Source organism: Photinus pyralis, unplaced genomic scaffold, assembly GCF_008802855.1.
Source record: "Photinus pyralis isolate 1611_PpyrPB1 unplaced genomic scaffold, Ppyr1.3 Ppyr1.4_LG9, whole genome shotgun sequence".
Lineage (NCBI taxonomy): Eukaryota > Metazoa > Arthropoda > Insecta > Coleoptera > Lampyridae > Photinus > Photinus pyralis.
The window spans coordinates 9,679,332-9,706,646 of record NW_022170878.1 but is presented as its reverse complement, the minus strand read 5'-3'; the positions used below and the strand labels follow the sequence as shown (position 1 = coordinate 9,706,646).

General features: G+C 37.7%; 1 protein-coding gene and 1 long non-coding RNA gene across 11 annotated transcripts; one reads left to right on the top strand and one right to left on the bottom strand.

Moving 5' to 3' along the window:
- The first annotated feature begins 887 nt into the window (after positions 1 to 887).
- Positions 888 to 27,315, top strand: LOC116181373 (glutathione S-transferase-like). 10 transcript variants are annotated; one of them, XM_031501722.1, is made up of 4 exons: positions 888 to 1,040; positions 16,236 to 16,549; positions 16,596 to 16,738; positions 16,788 to 17,035. In XM_031501722.1, the coding sequence occupies exons 2-4, from the start codon at positions 16,246 to 16,248 to the stop codon at positions 16,953 to 16,955; spliced, it is 615 nt and encodes a 204-aa protein (XP_031357582.1). In that variant the 5' UTR covers positions 888 to 1,040; positions 16,236 to 16,245; the 3' UTR covers positions 16,956 to 17,035. The 10 variants fall into 10 exon arrangements, with proteins under 10 accessions (XP_031357582.1, XP_031357583.1, XP_031357587.1 ...); XM_031501723.1 differs by having other exon boundaries at positions 892 to 1,040; positions 16,233 to 16,549; XM_031501727.1 differs by lacking the exons at positions 16,236 to 16,549; positions 16,596 to 16,738; positions 16,788 to 17,035 and adding exons at positions 21,972 to 22,285; positions 22,330 to 22,472; positions 22,522 to 22,743 and having other exon boundaries at positions 903 to 1,040.
- On the bottom strand, positions 3,104 to 3,340 carry LOC116181375. Its single transcript, XR_004147242.1, has 2 exons — positions 3,285 to 3,340; positions 3,104 to 3,230 (listed from the first exon to the last, which is right to left on the bottom strand). It is a non-coding gene; the product is annotated as an uncharacterized LOC116181375 (long non-coding RNA).

The window sequence follows — 27,315 nt, the reverse complement described above, 5'->3', positions numbered from 1 at the left end:
CGCGTTCAGGATTTTCTTGTACATGATGATTACCAACGCCAGTGGCGAACGATCATTTTCAAAGCTCAAGCTAATTAAAAATCAACTGAGGAACAGTATGAGTCAGATGAGATTAAAACATTTATCCCTAATGAGTATTGAAAATGATAGAAATTGATTTTAACAATGTCATCGAAAACTTTGCGTTACTAAAGGTCCGAAAAAAACCAGTCTATGTAAAATAATTAAATCTGTAAAATATCTGTTTTTGTTTAAAAATATTTTTATTGGGGGTAAGGGGGGCCTCTACGAACGAATGGCCCAGGGCCTCGAAAAACTTAAAAACGGCACTGCCCTGTAGTGAAGTTGCGCTAACATTAGCTAAGTTAAATGGAAATTCCCCAAAGCGATTGGAACATAATTCGTAATTTTTATAACGTAATTAAAGCGGCATTCGCAATATGTACATGAGAAAATATTACGTTTGCGCTATCTATAACAAATAAACAAATCTACCACCCCTACATGAATTATTTAAAAATAGCTAAGACCGATATTCCAACTTCATTATTGCAAAGAATATCCACTATCCAGAATTTATAAGACTTCAACTACAAAAGCATCATTTTATAAGAACGTTTGACCTCTTTTCCAATATGGCGGATTGACTCTGGTAAAAACATGAAAGAACTGGGGAACATGAAGAATAAAGATATCGATAGGTACTTATAGTTATAGAAAAAAGGTTTTATCGACCTGTACCTTAAAAAAGTGCGTAAAACTTGACCGTTAGTACCACCACAGATAAATTGGGTATTTTATCTGTGGTACCACGAATGAGTACGATTACTTGCATTTGGAAAACTTTAGAAATTCCCTTTATCGGTGTAGGTGTGGCAATCTCCTTTAATTGGAATCCGACAGTCATTTTAGCCAGTCGTAAAGTGTATAGCAGCTATTACAGTCTATCGCTCTTTTAGGAGAGTTTTTCAGAAAGTTCTGCGTTTTGCAAGTAACTAGATTCCACTTTGGGTTTCACTTACATATCATATCCAAAATAGGTAAGTAGGTACTTTCAACATTGTTAACAAGAGCCAAAGCAAATGTATTCTAATAATAAACGTGTAGCAGTTCCTTATCTAGCAAACAGTTTACATTGCTCTTCAGTGATAAATAAATTGTTAATATTAAAATTGCAGTAACTCTATAATGGCACCCGCATACAAGCTGAAATATTTTCCTTCGAAAGCTTTGCGGCCGGTAAAGTGACAGGCGGCAGGAAAAGTAGACTGGTCTGTCTCCGTCATGGAAACTAACACTTTCCTGACATAAAGTAGGCATGAAAATGAAGGTTTCATGACGATTTTGGGTAAATATTTTTTTCTTCAAACGTCATATAATATTGACATTACGTAGCCCAGTACTCTGAGTTAAAGTTTGACTTTTTAGAACAATCGAACAAGCGGCAGTGAAGTATTTTAGTGCCTAGGCAATAAAACGCTTCAGTGCCAGTGTCACATTGTTTTGCTTTGACAAGTTGATGTTATTTACATTAGGTTCTTGGTTCACCTAGCAAGTGCGTTGATCTTTCCTTCTGATTTTAACAGAAATAAAAATATAGTCGATCAAAGAAGCTATTTATTTATTTAAATAATAGTTAATGTTGAAAGTTCAGTTAGTCATATTACCATTATTGAAATTAAACCTTCGTTCCTGCAGCATCCAAGTTTTGAAGAGTCAAGTTTTGTTTGGCTCGTCTTATTTCTAATGAATGAATGAAGTATTTTCAAAAAACTGGATTGGTTTCTGCTTCAAATGAAGGAGTAGTTGAAGTCATTCCATCTGATAAACCTGGATTTTCTAAAGTTGTCGAAAGTATTTTTTGTGCAATTTCATTTTTATTTGAAATCGAAAAACTCATCCACAATTAAAACGTCAAAACTAATAATGGCCAACTATAGCAATTGTTATAGTCACCACGGCCGACGCGCTCACGGCTACCCATAACGATCGGGTTAATATTTCTTCCGATTTGAAAACCATTATTTGGGCGTTATTCTCACGTTTGAAGAAAAAATAGCATATATTATGCGGAGCTAAAGTAACTTTTTATGGCTCGTCAGTATTTTGCTGGCCTCGCTTCGCTCGGCCATCAAACACTGACTCGCCATAAAAAGTATCACTTTAGCTCCTCATAATATAATATACTATTATTTCATACTATCTAGTAATCGCCGCTTTCCCTGACCCATTTGAGTCTGGTAAATCGTATTTTACCAGACTGGAAATGTTGCCTAGCAACATCAACTGACATCCATATAAACCTAAATATATATTATTGTGTCAAACTAATGTCAGATCAAACAAATCAAGTGATCCACTTTTACTTTCATTTGAATGCGTACAACATTCTAATCAAAAATTGTATGGCATTTTCATAGAAAAAAGAGCAGTATGAAATAAATTATTTTTATTTTATTTAAGGTGTGGATTGTTCACACAAAGAATGCACTGTCTTGTTGACAAGTGACATAACCTAAATCGTTCAAAACTAGATTTGGCATTATTGCATAGTAATTACGTCACAGAAAATGATGACGTGCAACGGAAGTTATACGGAATAAAGTGTAGTTATTTACATATGAGTATGGTAAATCAAGGTTTACGTTAACGAGTGAGATGAGGAATTTCGAAACGAGTAACGTTAACTGATTTAACATACAAATAATGTAAAACATTTTTTACTATTCATTTCGTTAATTGGAACCACAATATACATACAATATACTTTAATAACTTATGAACTGTACAAATGTAGCATCTCTTTTACAGAGAAAGTACTAAATATAAAATTTTACAGGTTATGTGATGTGATGGATGATATTCAAATTAATCGGAATCATCGGAACTGCTTTCGTGTTCAAAGTTTATAATAATAGTAGCAACGTTTTCAAGATCTAATTGCTTTTCTCTTTCGTACCACTCGTGTATTACAGTTTCCGTATCCTTAACTGAATTGCGCCACGTTTCGGAAGTTATCGGTTGTAGTGTTTCTTGTCACATGTTTATGCAATTTTCAATGCTTCGTCCATCTCTACCCATGTGTCGATTGTAGTAATTTTTCGCTATGCCCCAAATATGTTCGATAGGATTAAAAACGCGATGATAGGGTGGTAATCGTAAAACGAAGTAACCGTATTGCTCGGCTAAGTGGTCAATGCGTTATGCGATACATTTTAGTTGATTTATTCCTAAAAGTATCAACAAGATTTAGATAATACCAAATAATTTGCGAACGTACTTACTGTGCAACCTTTTCAACAGTTCGGCTTTAAAATCATTTTCGGAGAACACATTATGATCTCCTAACCACACTTTAATGTTGTCTATTTTCCCGTTATCGAACACAATTACTGACGGGTTATCAAAATTCTTCAGTAATTACTCTTCAAACCAATGCACAGCGAAAGACGTAGAAAATAATCAAAATCAAATCAAACGAAAAGTAAACCAAAAGCAACCTGTCAAATTTACAAATTTAAACGCGACAACATAGCGAAATCCTACCAATTGTTGCGGCCAAAATAAACTACAAGCTTAATGTGTTGCCTAATAAACGAAAGTAAATTTACGTTGGTACGTCGTTTTCTTCAGGCAATGACGTGCAACGGAAGATATACTGAATAGACCGTATTACCCAAAATAGTCCTGAAACCTTCGCTTTTGCCTACTTTCTGTCAGAAAATTTTAGTTTCCATGACAAAGGCAGAGCAGACTACGTTTCCTACCGCTTGTCACTTTATTGGCCGTAGGTACCTGTCACTTTACGGGCCGCATTTTTGACATTTGCAAATGTCTATAATAGCTCCTGTCATCAATGACAGATTGACCTTAATCAAAAATTATATAAAAATTGAAATTAAAAACATGGAAACCAGTGAATTTTGTACCTTTGAATATTATAGTAAACATCAGATGTATATAGTTGCGTTGCTGAAATCTCATTTGACCTCTTAGGTCTTTCTATATATGTAATATCAAACAAAACGACAGAATGTTATGCTTATTCTCAACCTTATCTAATCCTCGTCACTGTACTCTTGGGAATCAGAGAAACGTGAATCTGTATTATCACACATCACGAGTTTTAAACAGAAAAGTAAATCGCTACATATGCGCCTGCACTAATACCTGTAGTGCAGCGGAGAGCCGGCGCTAACTCGCTTATTTGAGGTAGTTTTTTTTTCGGAGTAGAAAGAATTGGGACCCACACCATTTTGTTCAGAAATGTTTGAACCTTCAGAATCTCGCTTTACGACATTTTCCCGTGGTCCTGACAAAAGTTATAGGCCGCTAAAGTTGAAATTTACTCATTTTCGCGCGCGCGACTAGACCACCGAAAGTATTTATTTTCTCAGCAACTAAGCGATATACATCAATAATTCCTTTTGTAAAATGAAAGTACATTTATATCAGAATCTAAAGCATTCAATTTACCTACCTTGTTATGGACAGTTTTTAGAAAAATGACCGTCAACTTCCAAAATTCGTGTAGCAGATGAAAAGTGCGCACTTTTAACTCTCATAACTTTTTATTTCACGATATCGATTTCCAATATTTATAGCTCATTCGATGCTCCAAAGCATTGTGATTATTTTATTTTCTATAACATTACCGTGAATTTTTCATAATAAAAAAGTTACGGTCATTTAAGTAAAAACCTACCGACCTCGCCGAGTCGGTAATCGCGAGTGAGCCGGAAAGGGAAGGATAGTCAGCAGCGTTCGCTAAACAAGGAGCGATGCGTAAGAGATTTTACTTTACTAAGAAATTTCTCTCCGAATACCAAAACTAGCTATTTAGGCCGAGATTTAGGCCGTTTAGTTTACAAATGCATTCCGCCGAGTTGCATTGTAAAATCTTAACAATTCATTAACTCCATGTATCTCAGTTCTTTGGTGAAATATATAGGTACAAATAGGTACCTTTCCCTGTAAATTTTGGGGGTTACTCCACATCAGGTATCTCTTGTGCTGTGCTGTATATTGCAAGATCAGCAGTAACAACGGTATGATTTTGTCCCAAAGATTCAGGCTTGTTTTTTGATTTCACTAGACGATGGTTAGGATGGTATTGTAGCTCGCTGGTGGAGAATTCAAAAACGGCATAGGTATATTATATTGAATGGTAGATACCGGAACTTACTTAGGAGGATTATCAGCAGGTACTTAGGCTGTTAAAGTCAGTTATCTGGTCGTTATCTAGTGATAGGTAAACCTGGTGGTCAATCATTTCTAGACATGCCGTCTGCATGATCTCGAATTTAAACTTAACTTAAATAATTTAAATATGTAGTCATCTCAATAGTTTCAAAACTTTTATGAGTTTATTTTTTCCCCCCGGTTCTTTTGAAATGTGTTAAATTCAACTTTCAACTTTTAATGTAATAATTCAACCCTCCGGTTGGTTGTCTTGTCTTAACAAGGCATGATAATAATTCGTTTTGAAACTTAGGACAACCTTTCCGGTTTAACCACCCTTCAGGTTTTTTCACTTGGCTTCGGCCAGGTAATAATTAAAAAACAACATGTTCGTCTTATTCGTCTTCAACGTTTGTAACTTACCGTTTTCCTGTTAAATTTCACATCGCCTGATGATGGCAGTACGCCGAAGCTATAGTCGCTTTTATTTTTAAAAACTTCAACGAATAAAAACTATATGGGGAAGGTTTAGAGAGTTTTGATCACACAATATATTTCAACCCCCATTTCGAGGAACGATGGATCCAAACACACACAAAATCCATGTATTCGTTTAGGAGCCACCCTCAAAAAAGTGGTAAAGTTTCTTTTTTTCTCAGCAACAGTTACAGAGACTGGTGGTAAGTCTTTGAATAGGTTTTGCTGTATGCCCTTTCCGGTTTTGCAAATAATTTTTCAAAATTCCTACCGCAAAAGGACACACCCCTCAATAGGGGTGCGAAAAAATGTTGATTTCGACGAAATTTGGTATCTGGTGGTTTTTGAATCTGAAATTAGTTTTTGAAAATTCGAAAAAAATAATTCCACTGCAATTCTTGGCCGGACAACGAAAATTGACAAAATTCCACGAAGTTTGTTGTCTAGGTACATACTTACGGAACAAAATTATTGAACAGTTTTTCTTAAGGTCATTTTTCAAACAAAAGTTACACTCATTTGCAAATTGGTCTTTCGGGTCAGAAAATGTTCTCCGACAGTGGCATAACAAGTACAGTAAACGTCAATATTACATGTTCTGCTAAGGGTGTCTACCTACATTTCACAAAAATTTGTCAAATAAAAAATGATAATTTTATCACAGCGAGCAACTTCGACATCAATGAGGAAACAGTCACAGAATAAGAATAAGTAGACCATATTCTGTGGAAACAGACGAAAAAAATTCAACGCACAGTCTTTTTTCAAAAGCGAGATACATCGACAGAAGAAATCCAAATTCCTCGTTTACCTATCACTATAGATAACGACCAGATAACTGACTTTAACAGCCTAAGTACCTGCTGATAATCCTCCTAAGTAAGTTCCACTGAAATTGTGCAAAGTTTGTTTAATAATTATATTGGTTACTATGATTGTAAAAGCTCGGAAATTTAAGTCGAAATAAATTACATTGCAAAAATAAACTTTGAAAATGGTAGTTCACCGAATAAAAAATAGAAATAGGCGGGGAAAAAAAGAACTTACCAATTAAAAAACCAGCCGTCAAATTAATATTAAATTGTGGTAAACATCAAGAGGTAACATATAGGTTAAAACAAGTTTTGGGAATTATGGGTCAAGTAAGCAGGTACCAAGATTCTAAGAAAGAGTGAAATACACAGGATGTGACTCGTCCTTTTGTTAAAAGCAAGATGGAAAATTGTAGGCAAATTTAACTATCGGTAAAAACATGTGGAAATTATTGAATTATCGCACATAGATTCTAAACCGAAGAGCTTTGATTAGCGTAATCCCGCTTCGGCAAGATATGTAACCCGCCCCTGGTTTCGGGGTTTCGAGCGTACAGTTGAGTGTCGAAGACAATCACGGAATTAGGTATCGTAGCTCAAATGGTTACAGTTTTGTTACCACTCCCGTGACTGCTTCATTCACGGAGAAAATTGTTAGTTACAAACAACAGTCATGAATCATCATACATTAAACGAATCGGTAATTTCCACATATTAAAATAAAATGGTCAAAACTTACATGAATGTTACTTCAGAGACAAGACCAAGTAATCAACATCAATAAACATAAATTAAGCAAGCATTACACCAAAAACGTAAACAATTACAAACAATAGCATAACGGTAGCACATATGTGATTCTGCATTGCGGTTAAATCAAGAAAATTTCAAAAACAAAGATTCAAACACATTAAAAAGTATAAAATACGGCATACAAAACACAAATACGATATAAAAAAATGCAAAAATTACTACCTGCATTAAATAACACAAAATAACAAACAACATTTATGGAGCGACGCGTTCACGACCTCCATTCAAGACAAGATGCCAAACATGTGTAACCCACGTTCCTGCCTTCTAGATGGCGCAGGCAACTTTTCCTTACCCAGAAATTGCATGGTTGCCTACTCTTAAGAATGTGTGCATCGTCGTAAGTTGTATATACAGGGTGAAATCTCTCAGGCTCAATTCTAATGTTCGCTCCAGGTACCATTTGGGCATGCTACGCCACTGATCGAACCTGGCGTTGCACGCCCCCTTGACCACGGACCCATTCAAGCACCACAACCACAAGGTTAATTCAATTTGTACCAGTGCATACGATTATATAGGCTTTGGCTAGGGTGGAAACAATTATGCAATCCTCTTATTCAATTTCGTGGTTTTCAAATTAAATTGGATAATTTGGCGATAAAAATTGGAAATCTTGACCAAACCATTTAGTAAATTTGTCCCTAAAAAGTTGCAATTTGTATAAAACCACTAATTCAAGTAAAACTGTATAGGTAGGCAACACACCATACATTTAAATTTTGCTCTACGTAAAAGACTTTAATAGACACTACCTACTTTTTATTTATGCAATTGTAATTGTAAAAGTTACTTTTTCCGTTTATTCAAATTTCTACCTACTCGAGCAGTACTCTCGTGAAAAACGTGATTGATATGTTGCCTATACCAGCCATAGCTATCTGCACGTCTTTCGCAAGGGTGGTTGCCTGGATTTGTTGTAACAAGGTAAATAATACCTCGCTCATTTTCCCGTTATAGTTAAAAATTGATAAATTATATTTATAAACATAATAAATCCCCTCTTGAAAGATGAAACCGTTAGGCAGCGATTTATAATCTAAACTGAGCGGAAGACCGGAAGTTACTTCTCGATTTCCAATTGGCTACAACAAACATCATACAATTGGCTTAGGTCACGTGAACTGTGTATCATATTCATTTTTCTTCAGTCGTTTGGAGGCTTGTGCTGTGTGTGCTTGTCTTCTTCGCGATCACAATTTTCGGTAAGTCCTATATCAATTTATTGCAAAGCGTGTATTCACAATTTACGGAAAAGGTGCCAATTAATTAATAGGCCCTATCTCAAGGCCATGTCAACACGTGGTTGCCGAAAAGATTGTATCTATTGATATTGAAATGCGCACATTTTCATAGAATGCGTCTGCATTATCTAGCTAGATAATCCGTTGACCGGTCCCCGGCGGGGAGGGCTAACCGGTGTTGTCTTTCAAGGCGTTTAAAGCAAAGCGTTCTCATTCAATTGAATAGCCAATAAGAACAGTCATATCAATTGCAGGGCAAATTGTAATGGCAATTTTCATTCTTTTACAATTACGATGAACATTTATTATTCATTTTTCTGCCTGTAACAATAAGCCGTTAGTGGGTGGACCAAGCAAATCTTGACACTTTTCTTCCTAGACTTTTCTATAAATTAATCGTGTCGCGAATTTGAAATGAATTTGCTATTAAGATGTTGGAATATTTGAACCAGAACGGATTTTTAATAAGGAAACTAAATCCTTGAATTAAAGAATAATTAGTACCCAAGTTGGTTTCGTGATTGTTTAAACAATTGCGTAATTATTTAAACAAATTTTTAATAAACATTGTAAATTTCAGTATTAATCTCAAAATTGTAAGACAGAATTTACACCTCCCAAACATGTCGAATGTAAAATTCCAACCCACTGCGGCGACGCATACGTGTATTATAGGGGTGGGGGGGTCGAAAAACATTTTTTTTACTAAAAGCGACGTCATAATTTTTTTACGTCATCTTGTACACATGTGCAAAATTTCACATTTTACGAGTATTTTTTTATTTTTCCCAGGGGACTTTGAAATAAACTCTGGCACCATTTTGTGATACGCCGTTTTATTGTTTTACCGTACAGAATTTCTTTTTTTTTTGCTTAATTGTTGTAAGAATGTAGTTAGGGTTGTTTTTAGGTAATGTTGTAATTGTATAAAATACAAAAGAAAGGGAAAGGAAATTTGATTGGGCTCAAAAAAGCACCAATATATCGATAGTCTGTTTTTTAGTGAATTTCATCGTATAGGTTGGTAAAATAAAAATGCTTTTTTTCACTACTAGCGTCTGATGCCATGATTATTAACCTTTTTTCCACTTGTAAAGTAGGCTTTCTCAGCATTTGTTCAAAGTGGTTAATAATGTGGACATTATTAACTAGTAGTCAATAATGAGAACTGTCACGCTGTCACTTTTAGAAAACACAACCCGAAATTTCGCTCAATAAACGTTTAGACAAGTTCTCTAAAATGAATAATTGCCACCATCCGCCATTTCCAGAGAAATTACATACCTAAAATTATCACATTTTGAAAAAATTCGAACGAAATTACTCTTTGAAAATATTTCAATGACAGAACAAAATGCGGCCTGTTTGACTTGTACTTCCGCGTACTTGATTGACATGTTAAATTAATAAACAAAAAATTCTGTCCAACCGTTCACTTTCTTATCAATATAATATGTTAATTTAGAAGACTTCAAGTGCTAGTAGTGAAAAAAATAGTATATATACCACGGTAGAGAAGTCTATTATTGCCTTCGCACCTTACACCCCTCGGCGCAAGCGCCTCGAGATGTAATCTTCGTGCTCAGGCAATAATAGTCGACTTCTCTACCTTGATATGTAATGTACTATTAAGGCTTCGCTAGCGTAGGTTTATTTCGCACAAATTCCCCCGAAATCGGGTATTTTTGTCTTCATATCTTCGGTGCATAATATACAGCGTGTTTTAAATTGTGTAAGATAACATGGCTTTGTTATTATTATACTTACAATTTCGGTTAAATTGGCAAAGTTGTGTGGTTTTTTATGCTAATGGATATTGCGAATATTTTGAACAACAATTCATTTCGTAGATAAATGGAAAAACGTGAAGATCGCCAATTTTCAAAAGTTCAAAAGAGAGCTATCGATAAAATTAAAAGTTACAAATAAAAGTTGCAAGATTCGATGGGATAAATTCAATGGACGTAGAAATTTTTTTTCGAAATTGGGGTTTTGGAGATATTGACAACCACTTCCTTATTTTAAATGGACGCCATATTGGATTTTATGTCATTTGATAGAGAAGAAAACATGCTAAATATAAAGAAATCGCAAATCATAGTTACAACTCTGTTACTTTTGCTGTTGAAACATTTGGACCCTTTTGTCAAAAAGCTTTTAATTTAATTAACGAAATAGGCTCGGAAATAGGATATAAACTGGGTAATGCTATTAGTGTTCCGGGTTCCATTCTTCGACAATGTAGTCTAGATGAAATATTTTATCTTTAATTAATATCCTTGTTACTTATAACATTTTTATGTACTTATTATGTAAATGCTTGTTCATACATTTTTAAGTACTACCTACTTAAAAAAGAGAGAAAATTACAAAACCAGTGATACACTTTTTTCATTTCATTCGGGAATCAACAGTGTATTTTTGCCTCGAAGTTTAGAATGTATTTCTTATGGCAATAATTCTATGGCTGATTATGATTGAAACCAAATTTGTTCGTTTATTGTCTCGCATAGTCATATCGACACGGCCATGGAATTATTGCCATAAGAAATACATTGTAAATTTCGAGGCAAAAATGCAAGGTTGATTCCCAAAGGAAATACTGAGAGTTTGGTATCACTGGTGTTGTAATTTTTTTCTCTATCGAGTGACGTAAAAATCCAATATGGCGTCCATTTAAAATGAAGACGTCTCGGAAGACGTTGATGTCAATATCTCGAAAACCGCCATTTTGAAAAAATAATTTTCTTCACCCATTGAATTTATCCCCGATTTATCCCATAGAATCTTCCAACTTTTATTTGAAACTTGAATTTGAACTAAAAATGTCGATTTTCACTTTTTTCCAATTATATCTACGAAACGATTTATTTTTTTCATACTAATTTTTGATACTAATGAATGATTCATTAGTATCAAAAACTACACTTGGCTACTTTGCCAATTTAGCCGAATCTGGAAGTATAATAACAAAGATAGCCGTGTTATTCTATTTACTTTAAGACACCCTGTATACCTACTGGGTTTTGGATAGTCTTGTTTCCTCGCTTGTTTCGTTCCATGCTATAGATGGCATTCGACGGCTACCTACCTATGTGTTAATTGTACACCAATTCCTTATCATTTACTTACATAAATAAGAAAGTTGCGATTTGCGCATGCGTAGAACGATTTTTACGCATGCATGTTATTTCTTTTCATTAACGGGTCCTACGATAGAAATTTTGTTCAAATTGCTCTATAAATAAGAAAGTTGCGTTTTGCGCATGCGCAGTACGATTTGATGCGCATGCGTTCTATTTGATTTGATTAGTGGAATCTACCATAGAAATTTTGTTCAAATTGCTCCATAAATAAGAAAGTTGCGTCATGCGCATTAGGATTTTTGGCGCATGCAAAATTCGATTCTAAAACGTGGCCGATTGATATAGGAATCCAATGTAAAAAACGGCATGGTTCTAGCCCCTGTAATTTCCGAATAAACGCCAAAATTACCATGTATAGGTAATGTGTGGAGGGGTAGGGGGGGGGGGCATTCGCCAGTTACGACGTCATAACTTGACCTCTATGCAACGGTGGGGGTGGGATGGGGGGTGAGCTCAATCGCCGTAACGTAGCCAACGTAAAAAACGACATGCTTCTAACTCTCGTCCTCGCTCTCGTCTTTTCCGAATGAACGCCAGAGAAGAGTGCAATTTATGAGCAATTTCGGGGGAATTTGCCCCCCCCCCGCCTCCCGGGGAGGTGGAGCCGGACCGAAAAAATTCGAGAAGTAGCCACCACTAACGGCTACAGATTCCGAAAGTACCGACCCCCTTTTTGGTCCAGGTCCCAACAAGCGGTTTTTTTGTGCTTTTTTTACACCTCTTTCGCCCCCCCCCCCCGCGCGGAGAGGTTGATAAAAAATTTACCCTATCCTAGTTATTCGACGCCCCCATCCTCGATACTCCCCTAAGCCGAGGAGTTGTCCCCCTGACTCTTTCCTTTTCCCTCTGGAGGGGGTTTTATTGGGAGAGGCGGGTGTTAGTCACGGGATTTGCTTCAGTTTCGCAAATGTCAATGTTCCATTCGTGAAAGACGTTTTACCAAATTATGCCTTGATTCCAAATTTTTATGGTAGGTCCCTTGATAAAATCGAACAAAACGCGTGCGCAAAAAATTTACTGCGCATGCGCAAAACGCAACTTCCTTATTTAAGGAGCAATTTAATCGACATTTCTATAGTAAGCCCCTCTGATAAAATCAAACAAAATGCACGTACAAAAAATCACACTGCGCATGCGCAAAACGCAACTTTCTTCTTTATGGTGTAATTTAAGCGACATTTTTATGTAGCTTCCTCTGAAACAGTAAACAAAAAGGAAGGGCAAAAATCGTAATGCGCACAACGTAACTTTCTTATTTATGGTGCACTTTAATCGAACTTACTATGGTAGGTTCCTCTAGTAAAGGCAAACAAAATGCATGCGTAAAGAATCGCATCGCGCATGCGCAATACGTAACTTTTTTTATTTGTGGTGCAATTTGAACGAAATTTTTATGGTAGCTCCTCTAGTAAGAGTAAACCAATTGAAAGAGTCTAAAATCATACTGCGCATGCACAATAGACAACTTTGTTATTATCGTTGAATGTACGCCTTACTTAATGTTGGATAACCAACGGTAATTATATTATATTAATGGAAAATATTGTAAACAACGACAATATAAAAAATATTCTTACCCAGATTAAGGATAGCAAAATCCCATTGATGTAAATACGTTAGAAAATTCATTTCGGCAATTTTGACTTGATACCTCAGCAGTTGAGGGCGTAGAACAAGAGGGACAATAAATAAATAAAATAAATTTCATGAGATTTCCACATCTTTCGTAAAGTAAGTGCCGGTCAACGACAAAAGCCAAAGTGATATTTTTCGTAAACTCTGTTACACTCTCACACTTGGTACACCTCCTAAGCATTCAGTCAGACATTCAACGTAAAAACGAAACGTTAGAAAATACCCCGTAAAAATTGAAAAAAATTGCCGATTCGATCAATCGACATATCGGACGTTGCAATTTATGACAAAGAACACGTTACAGACGGTCTCGTCAAAATTTCTTGAAACGAAAAAAAAATTGTCAAAAGTAGTCGCTTTTTTGATATCATCTTATACATTTCGCCACGAGGAGTGCAAAAATAACAAAATGCCTTTATAAAACATTAACGGTTTTGGCGGTACGGGCCAGTTTGCATTTTTCAAAGATTGCGCACCTTTACAAAAAAAAGTAATAGTTTCCCTAATATTCAAGGTATTCGAAGGGCTGGCACGGCAATCGAAAGAGGAAGGATGGGGGCTATCGTATATGCCACTTGGGCGCCATAAAAAGTTCGAAAGCGTTTGTACGCAATACGACGCGAAACTGAACATTGAAAAACTAATCGAAATGGGCACAGAATGGGCTCTCGCTGGTGAAGTTCTTTGGACTTTTTGTTATTTAACGATTACTTTAGAGACCGCATTTGTTACATGCTTACCATCCCAGCAATACAGTCGCAAGTGCGTTACATCAGAATCGTCGATTTTCATGAAAAATTTAGTAATTCTGATTTTTGCTAAAATCGATGTTAAAGTATCAGATTACATTTTTGTGACCTTTTTGGGGCCTCAAATATTGACGTTAGCTAAAAATGATCGAAAATTGAAGGCAGTGTGACTCACACACAGATTGAGGTATGAAGAAAGTTTTTGCTCGATGAATTCCTCGACTCCTTGGTTAGGCCAGTGCAGAAACTTTGGGGAAAGAAATCTGTCAGGGGCTTTGGCGAACGATGACAGCTATTGTCTCGGACAACGAAACATTGGTGTTTCACAGGATCTTATAATGGCTGTAGTGTACTTAACCCCCAGGTTCTACACGCTTCACACTACAAGAACACGGAAATAAAGTCAACCCGGCAACGTTGAAAAATGGCCACCCGAATGACTATTCGCTCCAAAACTAAACAAGATCCCGCTGAAATTTGAAAAGTGACACATGATAAAACATCTAAGGCAAGGCCCCCTTACGTTAGTAGTAAACAACGCCATAATCTGAAGTACATTCGGGAAGGAATTTAAAATAAAACACCAAAAATGTGAAAAGTTTGTTTAATAATGATCGTAATTATTAAGATTGTGAAAGCCCGGAAATTTAGTTGCTGTACATTAATATAAACAAAGCAATCAAAGCCAAAAGGTGTCGTACTCTCGCAAAAGTAACTGCTAAGGGTAAAAAGAGTACGACGTAAGAAAAACCTCGCAGTTTGATTAAAACAGTCCAAAAGGTAATTAACAAAATATTTTGTAAAAGTTTAAGCAGTAGTTAACAAAGATAGTAAATGCATATACAGAATGTTGGTTACACTCTAGGTTAAAAGCAAGTTTTTGGGAACAATGGGCCAGGTAGGAGCAGGAACCTAAATTCTGAGAAAGGGTTAAGAGTACAGGATGTGACTCATCTTTGGTGCAATAAAGTCCTTTTGTTAAAAGCAAGATGGAAAATTACATGGTCTTGTAGGCAAATTTAACTAAAATCAAGGTATGTGGAAATTATTGAATCGCCACTCATTTATCGCACATAGATTCTAAACTGAAGAGCTTTGATTAGCGTAATCCCGCTTCTGCAAGATGGGTAGCCCGCCCCTGGTTTCGGGGTTTCGAGCCTACAGTTGGATGTCGAAGACAATCACGGAATTAGGTGTCGTAGCTCAATTTTGACTACACTTTTTTTACCACCCCCGTGACTGCTTCATTCACGGAGAAAATTGTTAGTAACAAACAACTAGTGAGTACATACCTCAAACGAATCAGTATTTCCATATATTAAAATAAAATTATCAAAACTTATATGAATGTTACTTCACGGACAAAACCAAGTAATCAACATCCATCAACATAAATTAAGCAAGCATTACACCAAAAACGTAAACAATGACAAACAATAGCATAACGGTATTTAACATGTCATTCTGCATTGCGGTTAAATCAAAGATTGAAACACACAAAAAATATAAAATGCGGCATACAAAACACAAATACGATTAAAAGAAATGCAAAAATTACTACCTGCATTAAATAACACAAAATAACAACAAACATTTATGGAGCGACGCGTTTACGACCGCCATTCAAGACAAGATGCCAAACGTAACTCCCGTTCGTGCTTTCAAGGTGGCGCAGGCAGCTTTTCCCCACCTAGAAATTGCATGGTTGCCAACTCTCAAAAATGTATGTATCGTCGTAAGTTGTATATACAGGGTGGAACCTCTCAAGACTTCGTCTGGAAATTTAACCATTCTTAGGGACTGTGAGGGTGTTCTGTTCGCAATTATCGCAAATCGTCGCTTTACAGAATTACCGCATTCACCCCGCGACCAAGATTGAGGACATCTTTTTGTTTGAGCATCTTAAAAAAAACCTTGGAGACCGTAAATTTGTCTCAGGTGATAACCCGAAAAGCTCAGTAGCGCTGCAGGAAAAAACTGAACTTGGGACGTATATTATCCTCTACCCTCTGCGCCTTTAACGTCATTTTTTATGTCTGCATTGCCCTTTCGCGTGGTTGACATCCCTAAATTGAAACTGTACTAAAAATACCAAATATGGTAACATTCCACTTGCGGTTGTTTATAGCAGATACCAGTGGTTTTGGTCCGATGTAACTTCTTAAATCTTTCCAGCAGCGTCTTAACGATGGCACCGGTATACAAGTTGATGTACTTCCCAGTGAAAGGGATAGCCGAACCGATCCGCTTCCTACTGAGCTACGGCAACATCGAATTTGAAGATCATCGCTTTGAAAGGGAAAACTGGCCACAGATTAAGCCGACCACCCCGTTCGGTCAAGCGCCCGTGCTGGAATTTGGCGGCGTCAAAGCTTATCAAAGTATCGCCATCTGTCGTTACCTGGCGAAGCAAGTGAAACTGATGGGCGCCAATGATATTGAAGATCTTGAGATTGACGCAATTATTGACACTATCGCCGACTTGAGAACGAGTAAGTCGCCTTATAGTATCTGCAGTTTTGCAAATGCAGATTTTAGAAATCGCCGTCTACTACAAAGAGACTGATCCGACGATCAAGGAGACACGTAAAAAACCGCTCTTGGAAGAAACCATCCCCTACTATATGGAGCGTATCGAGGCCATCGCCAAGAAGAACAACTGCCATTTGGCAGCAGGCAAGGTAGTCATCCGACGAGTAAATCATCATCTTCTTAGCACATTGTTTTTAGCTTACGTGGGCTGATGTTTATTTCGTTGCATCGCTGGATGCCTTAAATTTCCTTTCCGGGACGAACTTAATTGCGGATTGTCCAAGTCTTCAAGTCATGCAGGATAATGTCTTAAATCTACCCGGTATTAAGGAATGGGTAGCTAAACGCCCCGTTACGGACGTGTAATTTTTTATAGCTAAGCGAACACTTGGCCGTGTAACCCATGTGAAAATGTAATATTATTAAAAGCTTTGTTATAACCAAAACATTTATTCGAGACCTACGAACTTGAAAGGCTTGTGTGTGGAAGATTCTAAACAATAAGTAAGAAGCCCTTACTTTTTACAGGGAGATCGTATTTATGTTTAATGAGTGTTATCTAAACTCCACTTGTTATTTATGCTCTGTGGTTCTGATAAAAGGATCTAATTTTAAAATAGACCTAACAGTATCATGCAAAAGACGCACAGTCGAGAGGCTCACATGGAAAAAGAGGCGCTGACGATAATTTATGGATGCAAAAGAACACTCAAGATGTACCTACTAACTGGAGGAAAAATGCTTCTGATATCTGTAGAAACATTTCAGAAAAGTATATAAAATGCCTAGCAACTACAAATACTATCAAATGAGGAATTACAAATAAACATTGATAACCTTTAGATACCCTCACACCTACAGTTAGTTTTAATTGATTACGATAAAAGGTTCACAGATTATGGAGACCAACTATACTCGAAGACCTGGCGAACTTCGTACCGCCTTTGGGAAATATCGTTTTATTACATGGGGCGTATGCTCGGTTTCGGCGGCTGCGCCGCCTCACCTCAAAAGTCCCCCGGACCTTCGCGAGTATACATCCAACCATTTCCCAAGTGTTTAAGCACGCCAAGGCCCATCGTTGGTACCCGTTTCCTTCACGACTAAGTTTTGTATTGCTAGCTAGACTAAAGGGGCGGTACAGTGCCCTGGAGTCTCCCACTGGCATCCACTAATTCTGTTTACGCCGCTACCCCATTTTTTGGGGGAAAATCTGGTGTAGGTTGGATTGCCTACTTTCCGGCTTTATGCGTAAACGTATCCTTGGTCTACTCGGATCTTATTATACCATGCTCGGATCGGAGATTTTGGTTCATATAATATAATCAGCTTTGCCATGTACCGCGTGACCCAATAAGACTGTTCAAAAATGACCACCAGAGGGCGTAACTGCCATTCTTAAATTTTAAAATTGCATTTTTTTTTAAATTTCGGATAATAAATTAAACATTCTTTTTTCACATTTTTAAAGAACCAGTTTGTCTATCATTTTCATAAAATACAAAAACTCAGTTATTTTAAAAACAAAGATGGCGTGGGGCGTTCAATTGTTTTTGCAATAACCTGCTTTAACTTCTTAACCGTTTGACCGATTGTAACAAATTTGGTATCGTTGAAAAGAGCAAGGTCTACCTAAAAGTGTAGAGTACTTTTCTTTTGCGCCATCCACAAAGACCTGAAATACGTAAAAAGTAAATTTAAGATACAATTTAAGCATTTTTATTAATTAATTAATTAATCTCATTTTCCCAATATTTGAGGTTAGGAACGAGATTTTGAAAAACGGTTTTCACTGGTCTCTTTGGATGTTTTTTGGCTACTTTTTCATAAAGATAAGATCATATCATTCCATTTGATTTTTTTGATTTTTTTAGGGTTTTGGGTCATAGTGTCAAAACTAGCTCCCTGGCGGAGACGGATTCAACTAAATTACTATATTTTGGTTGATTCTCATTGCCCAAGGAATGCTCTTTTCAACCATAACAAATTTGTTAAAATCGGTCAAACAGTTACGAAGTTAAAGCAGGTTATTGCAAAAACATTGAACGCCCCACGCCATCTTTGTTTTTGAAATAACTGATTTTTGTTTTTACGAAAATGATAGATAAACTGGTTCTCTTTAAAAATGTGAAAAAAGAATGTTTAGTTTATTATACGAAATTTAAAGAAAATGCAATTTTAAAATTTAAGATGGCAGTTACGCCCTCTGTTGGTCATTTTTAGAATATTTTTTAGCGATTCTTCATGACCGATTTACCCAACAATTTTTTTACCCTTAAATCTTAATCCATATGACGAACGGTTCTCGAGATATAGCCGAGGAACAATCTTATTAGGTCACCCGGTACTTACCGGAGGGGGAGTTGGAACCGTACCAGGAGCGAATTGATTTCGTGACGTCAAATGGAATCACAGAGAAAGAGAAAGATAAAAACCAGTTTGTGGTTCATCTACCTATGAGGTTGCACGCTTGATCATAGTGCCAGGGAAAGTCAAGGATAAAACTTACGAGGACACTATTAAACTGTTAACGGACCATTTGGCACCACGTAAGTCCGAAATTGTCAACCGTTTCTATGAACTATGTAAGTTGTTATCGCCTTTTATTTCCAGACGCAATTTCATTCCTGTTCGCTATAAAGTGGTATACCTACCTGTAAATTGGACTAAAATATGAATTCGAAAAAATGCTTCTTTAGGTCGAAAGCGACAACTCGTTACAAGTTAAGCACGAGGAATACGGAATTCAGAATTCTCGTTTCATGTTCGGTAGTTTTATCTGCCTCGCTACGGAACCTGCACGTGGGTACAAGCCAAATGTTGTGCAGCTGATAAAAGACTCAGATTTGCCCAGAGGCGCCTCGATAAGAAATCCCTGGACTGTCAGAATCCAGTTTTCCGTTGCGAATGAGCCTGAAATTGACCGGTCAGTGGTCACCCAGTCTGGTCCTGGTCACAAAGGGGAGCATTTGCTATGACAGGCTGACTCTGTTTAATCATTTTTCGGACCTTCCAAAGCGCTAATTACGTTCCAAAGCCTTCTAAATCTTCGTCAGAGCTGGGTACTGCTCGCGAGCGTTTCGCTCGAAAAAGGGCTCCAAGCGTGAAAAGCGTTCGCGAGCACTTTTCGGAGTGGCCGCTTGGTGCTCGATACTCGAGCGTTTACTTAAAGTGCTCGGCACTCGAGACTTTTATTCTGCCCTTGAGCGGTTTAAGGCCCATGGGCGTTTTTTCCGCTCGCAAGTTCTTTTTCCGCTCCAGAGCGCTGTTTCCGCGCCTGAGCGTTTTTTTCCGCTCCTGAACGTTTTTATCGCTCGCGAGCTCTTTTTTTCGCTCCCGAGCTCTTTCCTCTCGCGAGCGTTTTTTTCCGCTCGCAAGCTCTTTTTTTCGCTCGCGAGCTCTTTTTCCGCTCCTGAACGTTTTTTTTCGCTCGCAAGCTCTTTTTTTCGCTCGCGAGCGTTTTTTCCGCTCCCGAGCGCGTTTTCCGCTCTTGAGCGCGTTTTCCGCTCTTTAGTGTTTTTTCAGTTCACAGGTACTTTTCCCGAGCGCTCGCAATAAATCGGTCGAGCACTTTTAGGAGTGCTCGGAACTCGCAAGCGGTTTCGCTTTGCAAAAAAACTCGCTCGCGAGCATTTTTGAGAAAATTAGAGTGCTCGTCGCCACAGCTCTGATCTTCGTAGGTATAAGCAGATAAAAATTGCAATCAAATGCGCACAGACCGAATATAGAATCCTCGCAATTGTTATCACATTCGATCCATCGTCGCCTTCGACTTTGAAATCTATGTGAGCAGGCCATTGTTTGGCTTATTAAATGTTGTATTAATTTAACGTCAGATTTAAATTGCTCAAATTCAAGAGTTCTTCCTCTCGGATGGTTAATTTTTGTATATTACAGATGTGATGTAAAATGTATGTTTAGCGTTTTCCAGTTACCTGTTCCACATTTCCCTCTCTGTGAACAGTGATTCGGAATTTTCTTCGGCTCCGTTCTTTTAACCGGTGAGTTCTACGGGAACACGGCATACCTTTGGCATTCTGTCTAAATTTGTATAATGCACTATTACGTTGGTAAACTTAAATGGGCATGAGTTCACAAACTGAAATTCTGATATGACGATAATTCAATACTCTAATTCACTCAAAAATTTAAAGAAACTTGAGTTGAGTTTTTTTAAAACACATTATTTACTTTTTGAGCCAATTTTGCTCTTGTGGCCATTAAAATCGCACGTACGAAATTTTCGGTGTTCAAAGTGTCGCTTTTAAACCAATAGCACAGCAGCATTTTTGTTTACTCTGCGATTTTGTCGCGGTGGAAATGAAAACACCGAAATTTAATCTGCAAGGCAAGCTCCCGTTACATTATGAAATGCTGCGGATGACGACCTCGGTTCAAATGTTTACTTCGACGATGCGTTGGGCGTGGTGAAGGTGTTCTATGGTTCGACGGTCGCCGTGGTAATATTTCTTCGTCCACAGGAAATGACTTCTGCAGGGAACTGAAGATATCAATTTTTTCAAATGCAATTTCAGCTAGGTCTGACGATGGCCTAGGGCCGAAATCGATTACCTAAAGAAAACATATAACAATTATAAGTATACCCCTACATTCAAGTTTAATTTATTGCATCCTTATAATTCCAATGGAGCACTTCATCGATAATATCAATTTTTTTCTTCAGAAAGCAGTCGGATAATGGTTCATATGGTTATGTTGGGCGGAATAATTCTCTTCCAAGGTCAAACAAAGTAATGTCGCCGCCGTCTGGTATAAAAATAAAAATGGCATTCTCTGACATGCTGTTGTAGTCACTGGCACTCTGGAAAATGCCTATAATCTTACTTATAAACTAGGCTGGCTTATTGGTACTGCCAAAGCCAAAAACAAAAAAAAAAGTTCTCAGTGACCTAAGTGATCTATTTATGTGTACAAAGGAAAATTAGTTATGGCATAAATATTCTTATCAATAAAAAAACTTCACATTGCGCACACTTGATGTTTAAAATATGGGATATGTTTGCCTTTATTCGAAGAATCTTTTATTAAAATTTGAAAACAATATCTCCACAAATAAGAAAGTTGACATTGCGCATGCGCATATCTGATTTTTACAATATAAAAATGTGCTTACCTTTGAAATAAGCAGATTATACTTTCCCCATGAAATTTAAGTCATTGTGGACTGTAGAAGCTCGGTCAACTGTGGAATTTGAAATTTGATTGTCCATTCTGGCTCGAAATGGTGTTCCAAAAGGTTTCCTCCTGCATCGCCACCTGCGTGTCCCCCCCTTACTAAGAAAAAGGCTTACGGTTGTTTGTATCGGGCATCGTCTAGGCTTTCTCATATCATTGATAATCCTTCTTAAAACTTTCCAGCAGTTGACGAACGATGGCACCACCATGCAAGTTGATGTACTATCCACTGAAGGGAATAGCCGAACCTATTCGATTCCTACTGAGCTATTGCAATATCGAATTCGAAGATTATCGCTTCGAAATAGAGAATTGGCCACAGATTAAACCGACCACGCCCTTCGGACAAACTCCCGTGCTCGAATTCGACGGAATTACGGCACATCAAAGTGTCGCCATCTGTAGGCACCTGGCGAAGAAAGTGAAACTGGCGGGGGCCAACGACATTGAAGATCTAAAGATTGACGCAATCGTCGACACAATCGTCGACTTGAGAAAGAGTAAGCCGTTACTTACCCGAAGTTTTGCTAATGAGAGATTGTAGAAATTACCGCTTACTACTACGAGACCGACGGGGCAATCAGGGAGACACTTAAAAAACCACTCTTAGAAGAAACCATCCCATATTATATGGAGCGTATCGAGGCCATCGCCAAGAAGAACAACTGCCATTTGGCAGCAGGCAAGGTAGTCGTCTGATGAGTGAACCTTCATCTTCACTACGCATTTTTTTCAGCTTACGTGGGCTGATATTTATTTCGTCGGTATATTAGATGCCCAATGCTACCTCTCCGGGAAAAACTTGATAGCTGACTGTCCAAGTCTTCAAGTCATGCAGCGCAATGTGTTAAATCTTCCCGGTATTAAGGAGTGGGTAGCTAAACGCCCCGTTACAGACTTTTAACTTTTTATGTAACCATGCTAAAATATAGTACAATTAAAAGTTTGATGATTGTAACCGAAACTTTTATTCCCCACACACCATATTTATTTTTCTGTTAAAAAATCGTCAACGGTCAAGTGATACAGACATAATACAAACAGCAAGTTCGAAGGTCTACTTTTGAAAGTTGATAAAACTTTTCAGATCCGTCGTGATCATTGCATTGAACAAGTTATCCGACTTAAACCCGAAGCTTAGAAATAGATTGGAGTAGTGGTACTCTAATTCGCAGTAAAAGAATTAAATCTCTTAATCGAAGATCTCGATTAAGAAATAATTAAATTGGGTCCACTTACGCCAAGGAGCCTGGTACGTTGAAGATATGAAGTCCGCCACGTCCTAAGAACGAGCTTCTGATATTCGACAGCCTCTAAATAAATGCAGAGACTACCCCCCGACGAGAGTGGCCCGTCGAGAGACCTCAAAGGGAGTGTCATCGGTAACCGAATCACCCGCCGTTTGGGGGGTAAGGGGAATTGTAGACGTCGTTAACACCCACCAGAGCATTTCGACCATGGCCTCAACAGGAATAACCAAAGCTGAGGAGACCGACGACGAACATGCCGTATTTGCAGCTCCATTTCCTGGAATGGGCATGGAGATGGCGCGTATGATTATTCGTTGCGGGTAAGATTCCAGCAGATGTCCCGAAATTAGACAATAATATTCGCCAGAGAGCATTCTGGATTCCAATGTTTCCAGAAACCGAACGGCCAGCTCGGCGTGTTTCTTCAGGATCAAGGGCTCTGGGCTAGTCGGTAAAAAGTCGTCGAAATACACGTTCGATTTAATCGGCTACTTGCCCTTCGGGATTTTTAAACTGCAATAGCCATTTTAACGCAACACGGCCAGTACTAAAAAAGAACTTTCTACCGTTGGAAATTGCGACAGGACCCCCCCTATCCCAACGTCGCTGACATATACGTATCCAGGACAAAGTTTTCATGCGTATCACGATATCCCAGAATTTGTTGAAGCTGGACTATATCCGTTCAAAGTCCTTGCCTGTTATTCGCTGTTTTGCATAGAAATAGGAAACTTCTCAGTGGATATTCTTGGTCAAGAAATGCTCATTCTCAAATTGGCTTAACGTCAGAAAACGTCTTCTAGGTTTTTCACGCTATCCAAGTATATCAGGCAGGCTTTCCACGATATGCCCTTAATCACCGTCTACGTAAGGCGTTCAATGGGTTCTGGTGGCATAATTGCGACAGACTAAATTTTAATTAGGTCATACGCCCACATGGGAGATATTTGAGGCAATTAAACCACACGTAAGGTTATACAGGATCTGTGCGAATTATGTATTAAATTCATTTAATCAATGCTAAATGAAAAGAATTACCTTGAAGTGCCCCTGTCGTGAATTTGAACGTGATACAATTAACTAATGCCAATCTTGAACTTCAAACTCCACTATTTACTTCAAAAGTCATAATAATATAATATAATAATGAAATTTATTTGACCTCGCTTGTGTCTTCGAATTTCCCAAACACCAAATAACGTCCACGCTATTTGACTGTCACGCTAAAATTTACATTTTCATTTCTCCAGTACTTCAACTCAAATATTAATATTACCCAAATTTTGAAAGTCAAATGAAATGAAAATAGCAGAGAATACCAAAGAATATTCTTAAAGTTATACCATAGATTATCAGAATACCACAGATGATGTACGAAAAGATGCAAGATTTAAAATACCAGAAAAAAGAATATCGGAATATAAACGAGTTCCAAGAACTACCTTAAAATAGCAGACTACTGCCAGATATTAACAAGTTAAAAAGTAATCGTAAACGATTTACAGAAAGCGTATTTCCACTTGCATTCATTTCCCATTTGTAAGATGCAACTTCTGTTAAAATCGTAAAAATCCGGCCACAAATATGAAAGATAACGTTGCACATGGGCAATCCATTTTTGACGTGCTACTTCAATTTCAGTTTATAAGAAGAATTTCATTTCAATGCTTTCTAAATAAAAATGTTGGCACTGCGCATGTGCAAAACCAAATTTTGAAACTGGCCATTAGATTTTCATTTATTCCAAGTGACTATGTATCAAATTTCGTTTAAATTCTTCCATAAATAAAAAGTTGGCACTGCGCATGCGCAAAACCAAATTTTGAAATTGGCGTTTGATTTTCATTTATTCCAAGTGCTATGTATCAAATTTCATTCAAATACTTTTATAAATAAAAAAGTTTGCAATTCGGTTTATAAATGGTCGAGATGCGAAAAGGGCACTGCGAATTTTGAATCGATTCGACTCAACTTTTGGCATTGCGTATTATATGGCTAAAGCTATGCCCATATTGAATTTCATGCAATTCAGTTCATAACTAACGGAGATTTCAAAGCGATCGGACATTTCTAAACAAAGTTATCGTTCACACGGACAGATAGAGGGACAGACAGACAAAGATAAAGAACTAGTAGCGTCTCAACGAACGAGCGGACGGACTGAGGGACAAAATGGCCACAATGGCGCATTTTTTTTGTGGAAATGCGCTAAAAAGGAGTCAACTCGTCGTCAGGAAAGTATATACTTCCGCAGGAATAACGGAGTTATAATGTATTAAATCACTATCACAAAAAAATCATTATCGATAATCAAAATGCCTTTAAACGGACGAATTAAAATATTTTACCTTTGAACTAATAGGTCGCAACCCTTCCGAGCTCAGAAGGGCGCTTTCTGCCAATAATCTGCAATCGGGTGAAACACAAAACAAAAGAAGAGCGATAGCACGGCAAATAAATGCGAGACAAACTAACATTTGGCACGTCAGGTAACTCGGAACACGAAAAATCGTAACTGACATTCAGTTGAAACGTTGAAAGTAATAATTCCATTTACGTTAGATAGCAAAAGTTAAATTTCGACTCAACTACGAACGACCGGTATCGGAATCGTTAACGTTGATCCAAGAAAACTAAGATACTCGTTTTAAATTTGTTACAAACTACTTAAATACAACAAATCGAATTAAATGAGTTAAACAATTACTGACTAAATTTATAATTTTAAAATGAGAAATCGACAAACTTTTCAAATTCTGTGTCTATTTAAAATAAACCAGGTCCCAGGTCTTATAAAATAACTTGTATTGTGTTACTTGCAGACTGCTATTTTCGATATTCAGACCGAAATTACGTTAACAGCACATATTTTAGCACTTCAGGGTGGCTCGTTCTCATCTTTTGACATTGATTCAACCTAGAGAAGCGACATCATGTAGTTAACACAACTCTATGGGTACTATTTGAAGAAAAATATAAAGAATTTAATGAACCTGGAGAAACTTAAGCGTCTGATCAATATGGTTCCGTTTCGGATTTTGCATTTTTTGTTGTTTAGTCGACAAACGGATCTCTGCCCTAAAGTAGACTTGCACCAGTGTGACAGAGGAAGTGAAGTAGGTCGAAATGGAAGGTGGGGTGTGTCTGTGGGCGGGGTGAGAACTTCAAAGCTGAATATCTCGAAAGAGGGCTCATTGAAAATATTTTTTTTTGCATACCTACTTAATTTGGATATGTGCAGTCTGTGTGAAAAACACCTGAAAAAACCCCCTACTCCACACAAACTGCATGGAGAACGTTTTCCTGCAGTCCGACGGTCCCTCTGTGATTGTTTCTTAACCACAAATGACGTTGAACGAATCGTATAAACTTGTGTATGTTTGTTTCAGTAAATCTCTGCGATGGCACCACCATACAAGTTAACTTACTTCCCAGTGAAAGCCTTAGGAGAGCCAATCCGTTTCCTCTTGAGCTACGGAAAGCTGGAATTCGAAGATTTTCGCTTCGAAAGAGAAAACTGGCCCGAGCTCAAGCCAAAGACGCCATTCGGGCAGGCGCCGGTCCTCGAATTTAATGGCGTCCAGGCGTATCAGAGTATCGCCATTTGTCGTTATCTGGCGAAGCAGGTGAAACTGATGGGCGCCAACGATCTCGAAGATCTGGAGATCGATTCGATCGTTGACACCATCAACGATTTGAGAATGAGTAAGTTACGGTCGCCACTTGTGACATTATTAACGCGCAATTCTAGAAATCGCCTTGTATTCGTACGAGGCAGATGAGGCGGTCAAGGCGACGCGCAAAAAGCCACTCTTCGAGGAAACCATCCCGTATTATATGGAACGTATCGAGGCGATCGCGAAGAAAAACAATGGCCATCTTGCAGCAGGAAAGGTAGGCTTTTGCGCTACGCGGTACCTGGCTTGATCCATTATTTTAGGTCACATGGGCTGATCTTTATTTCATTGGGATACTGGACTACATGAACTACATGGTCGGTCACAATCTAATTGCCGACTGTCCAAATCTGCAAGTCATGCAAAAGACGGTATTAAACCTCCCAGGTATTAAGGAATGGGTTGCTAAACGCCCCATTACAGACATGTAATTTTTTTTCATGTTGTTTTTGTACAAAAATGGCATTCTGTATTTTGTACCTATCTTGTATTAACATATAAGCAGTAACCTTCAATTTCATTTGTACTGTTATTATTCCCTAGGCTAATTACAGGTATTAGTTTCCGTAATTGCTATGCATATTACATTATTTTGAATTTCCA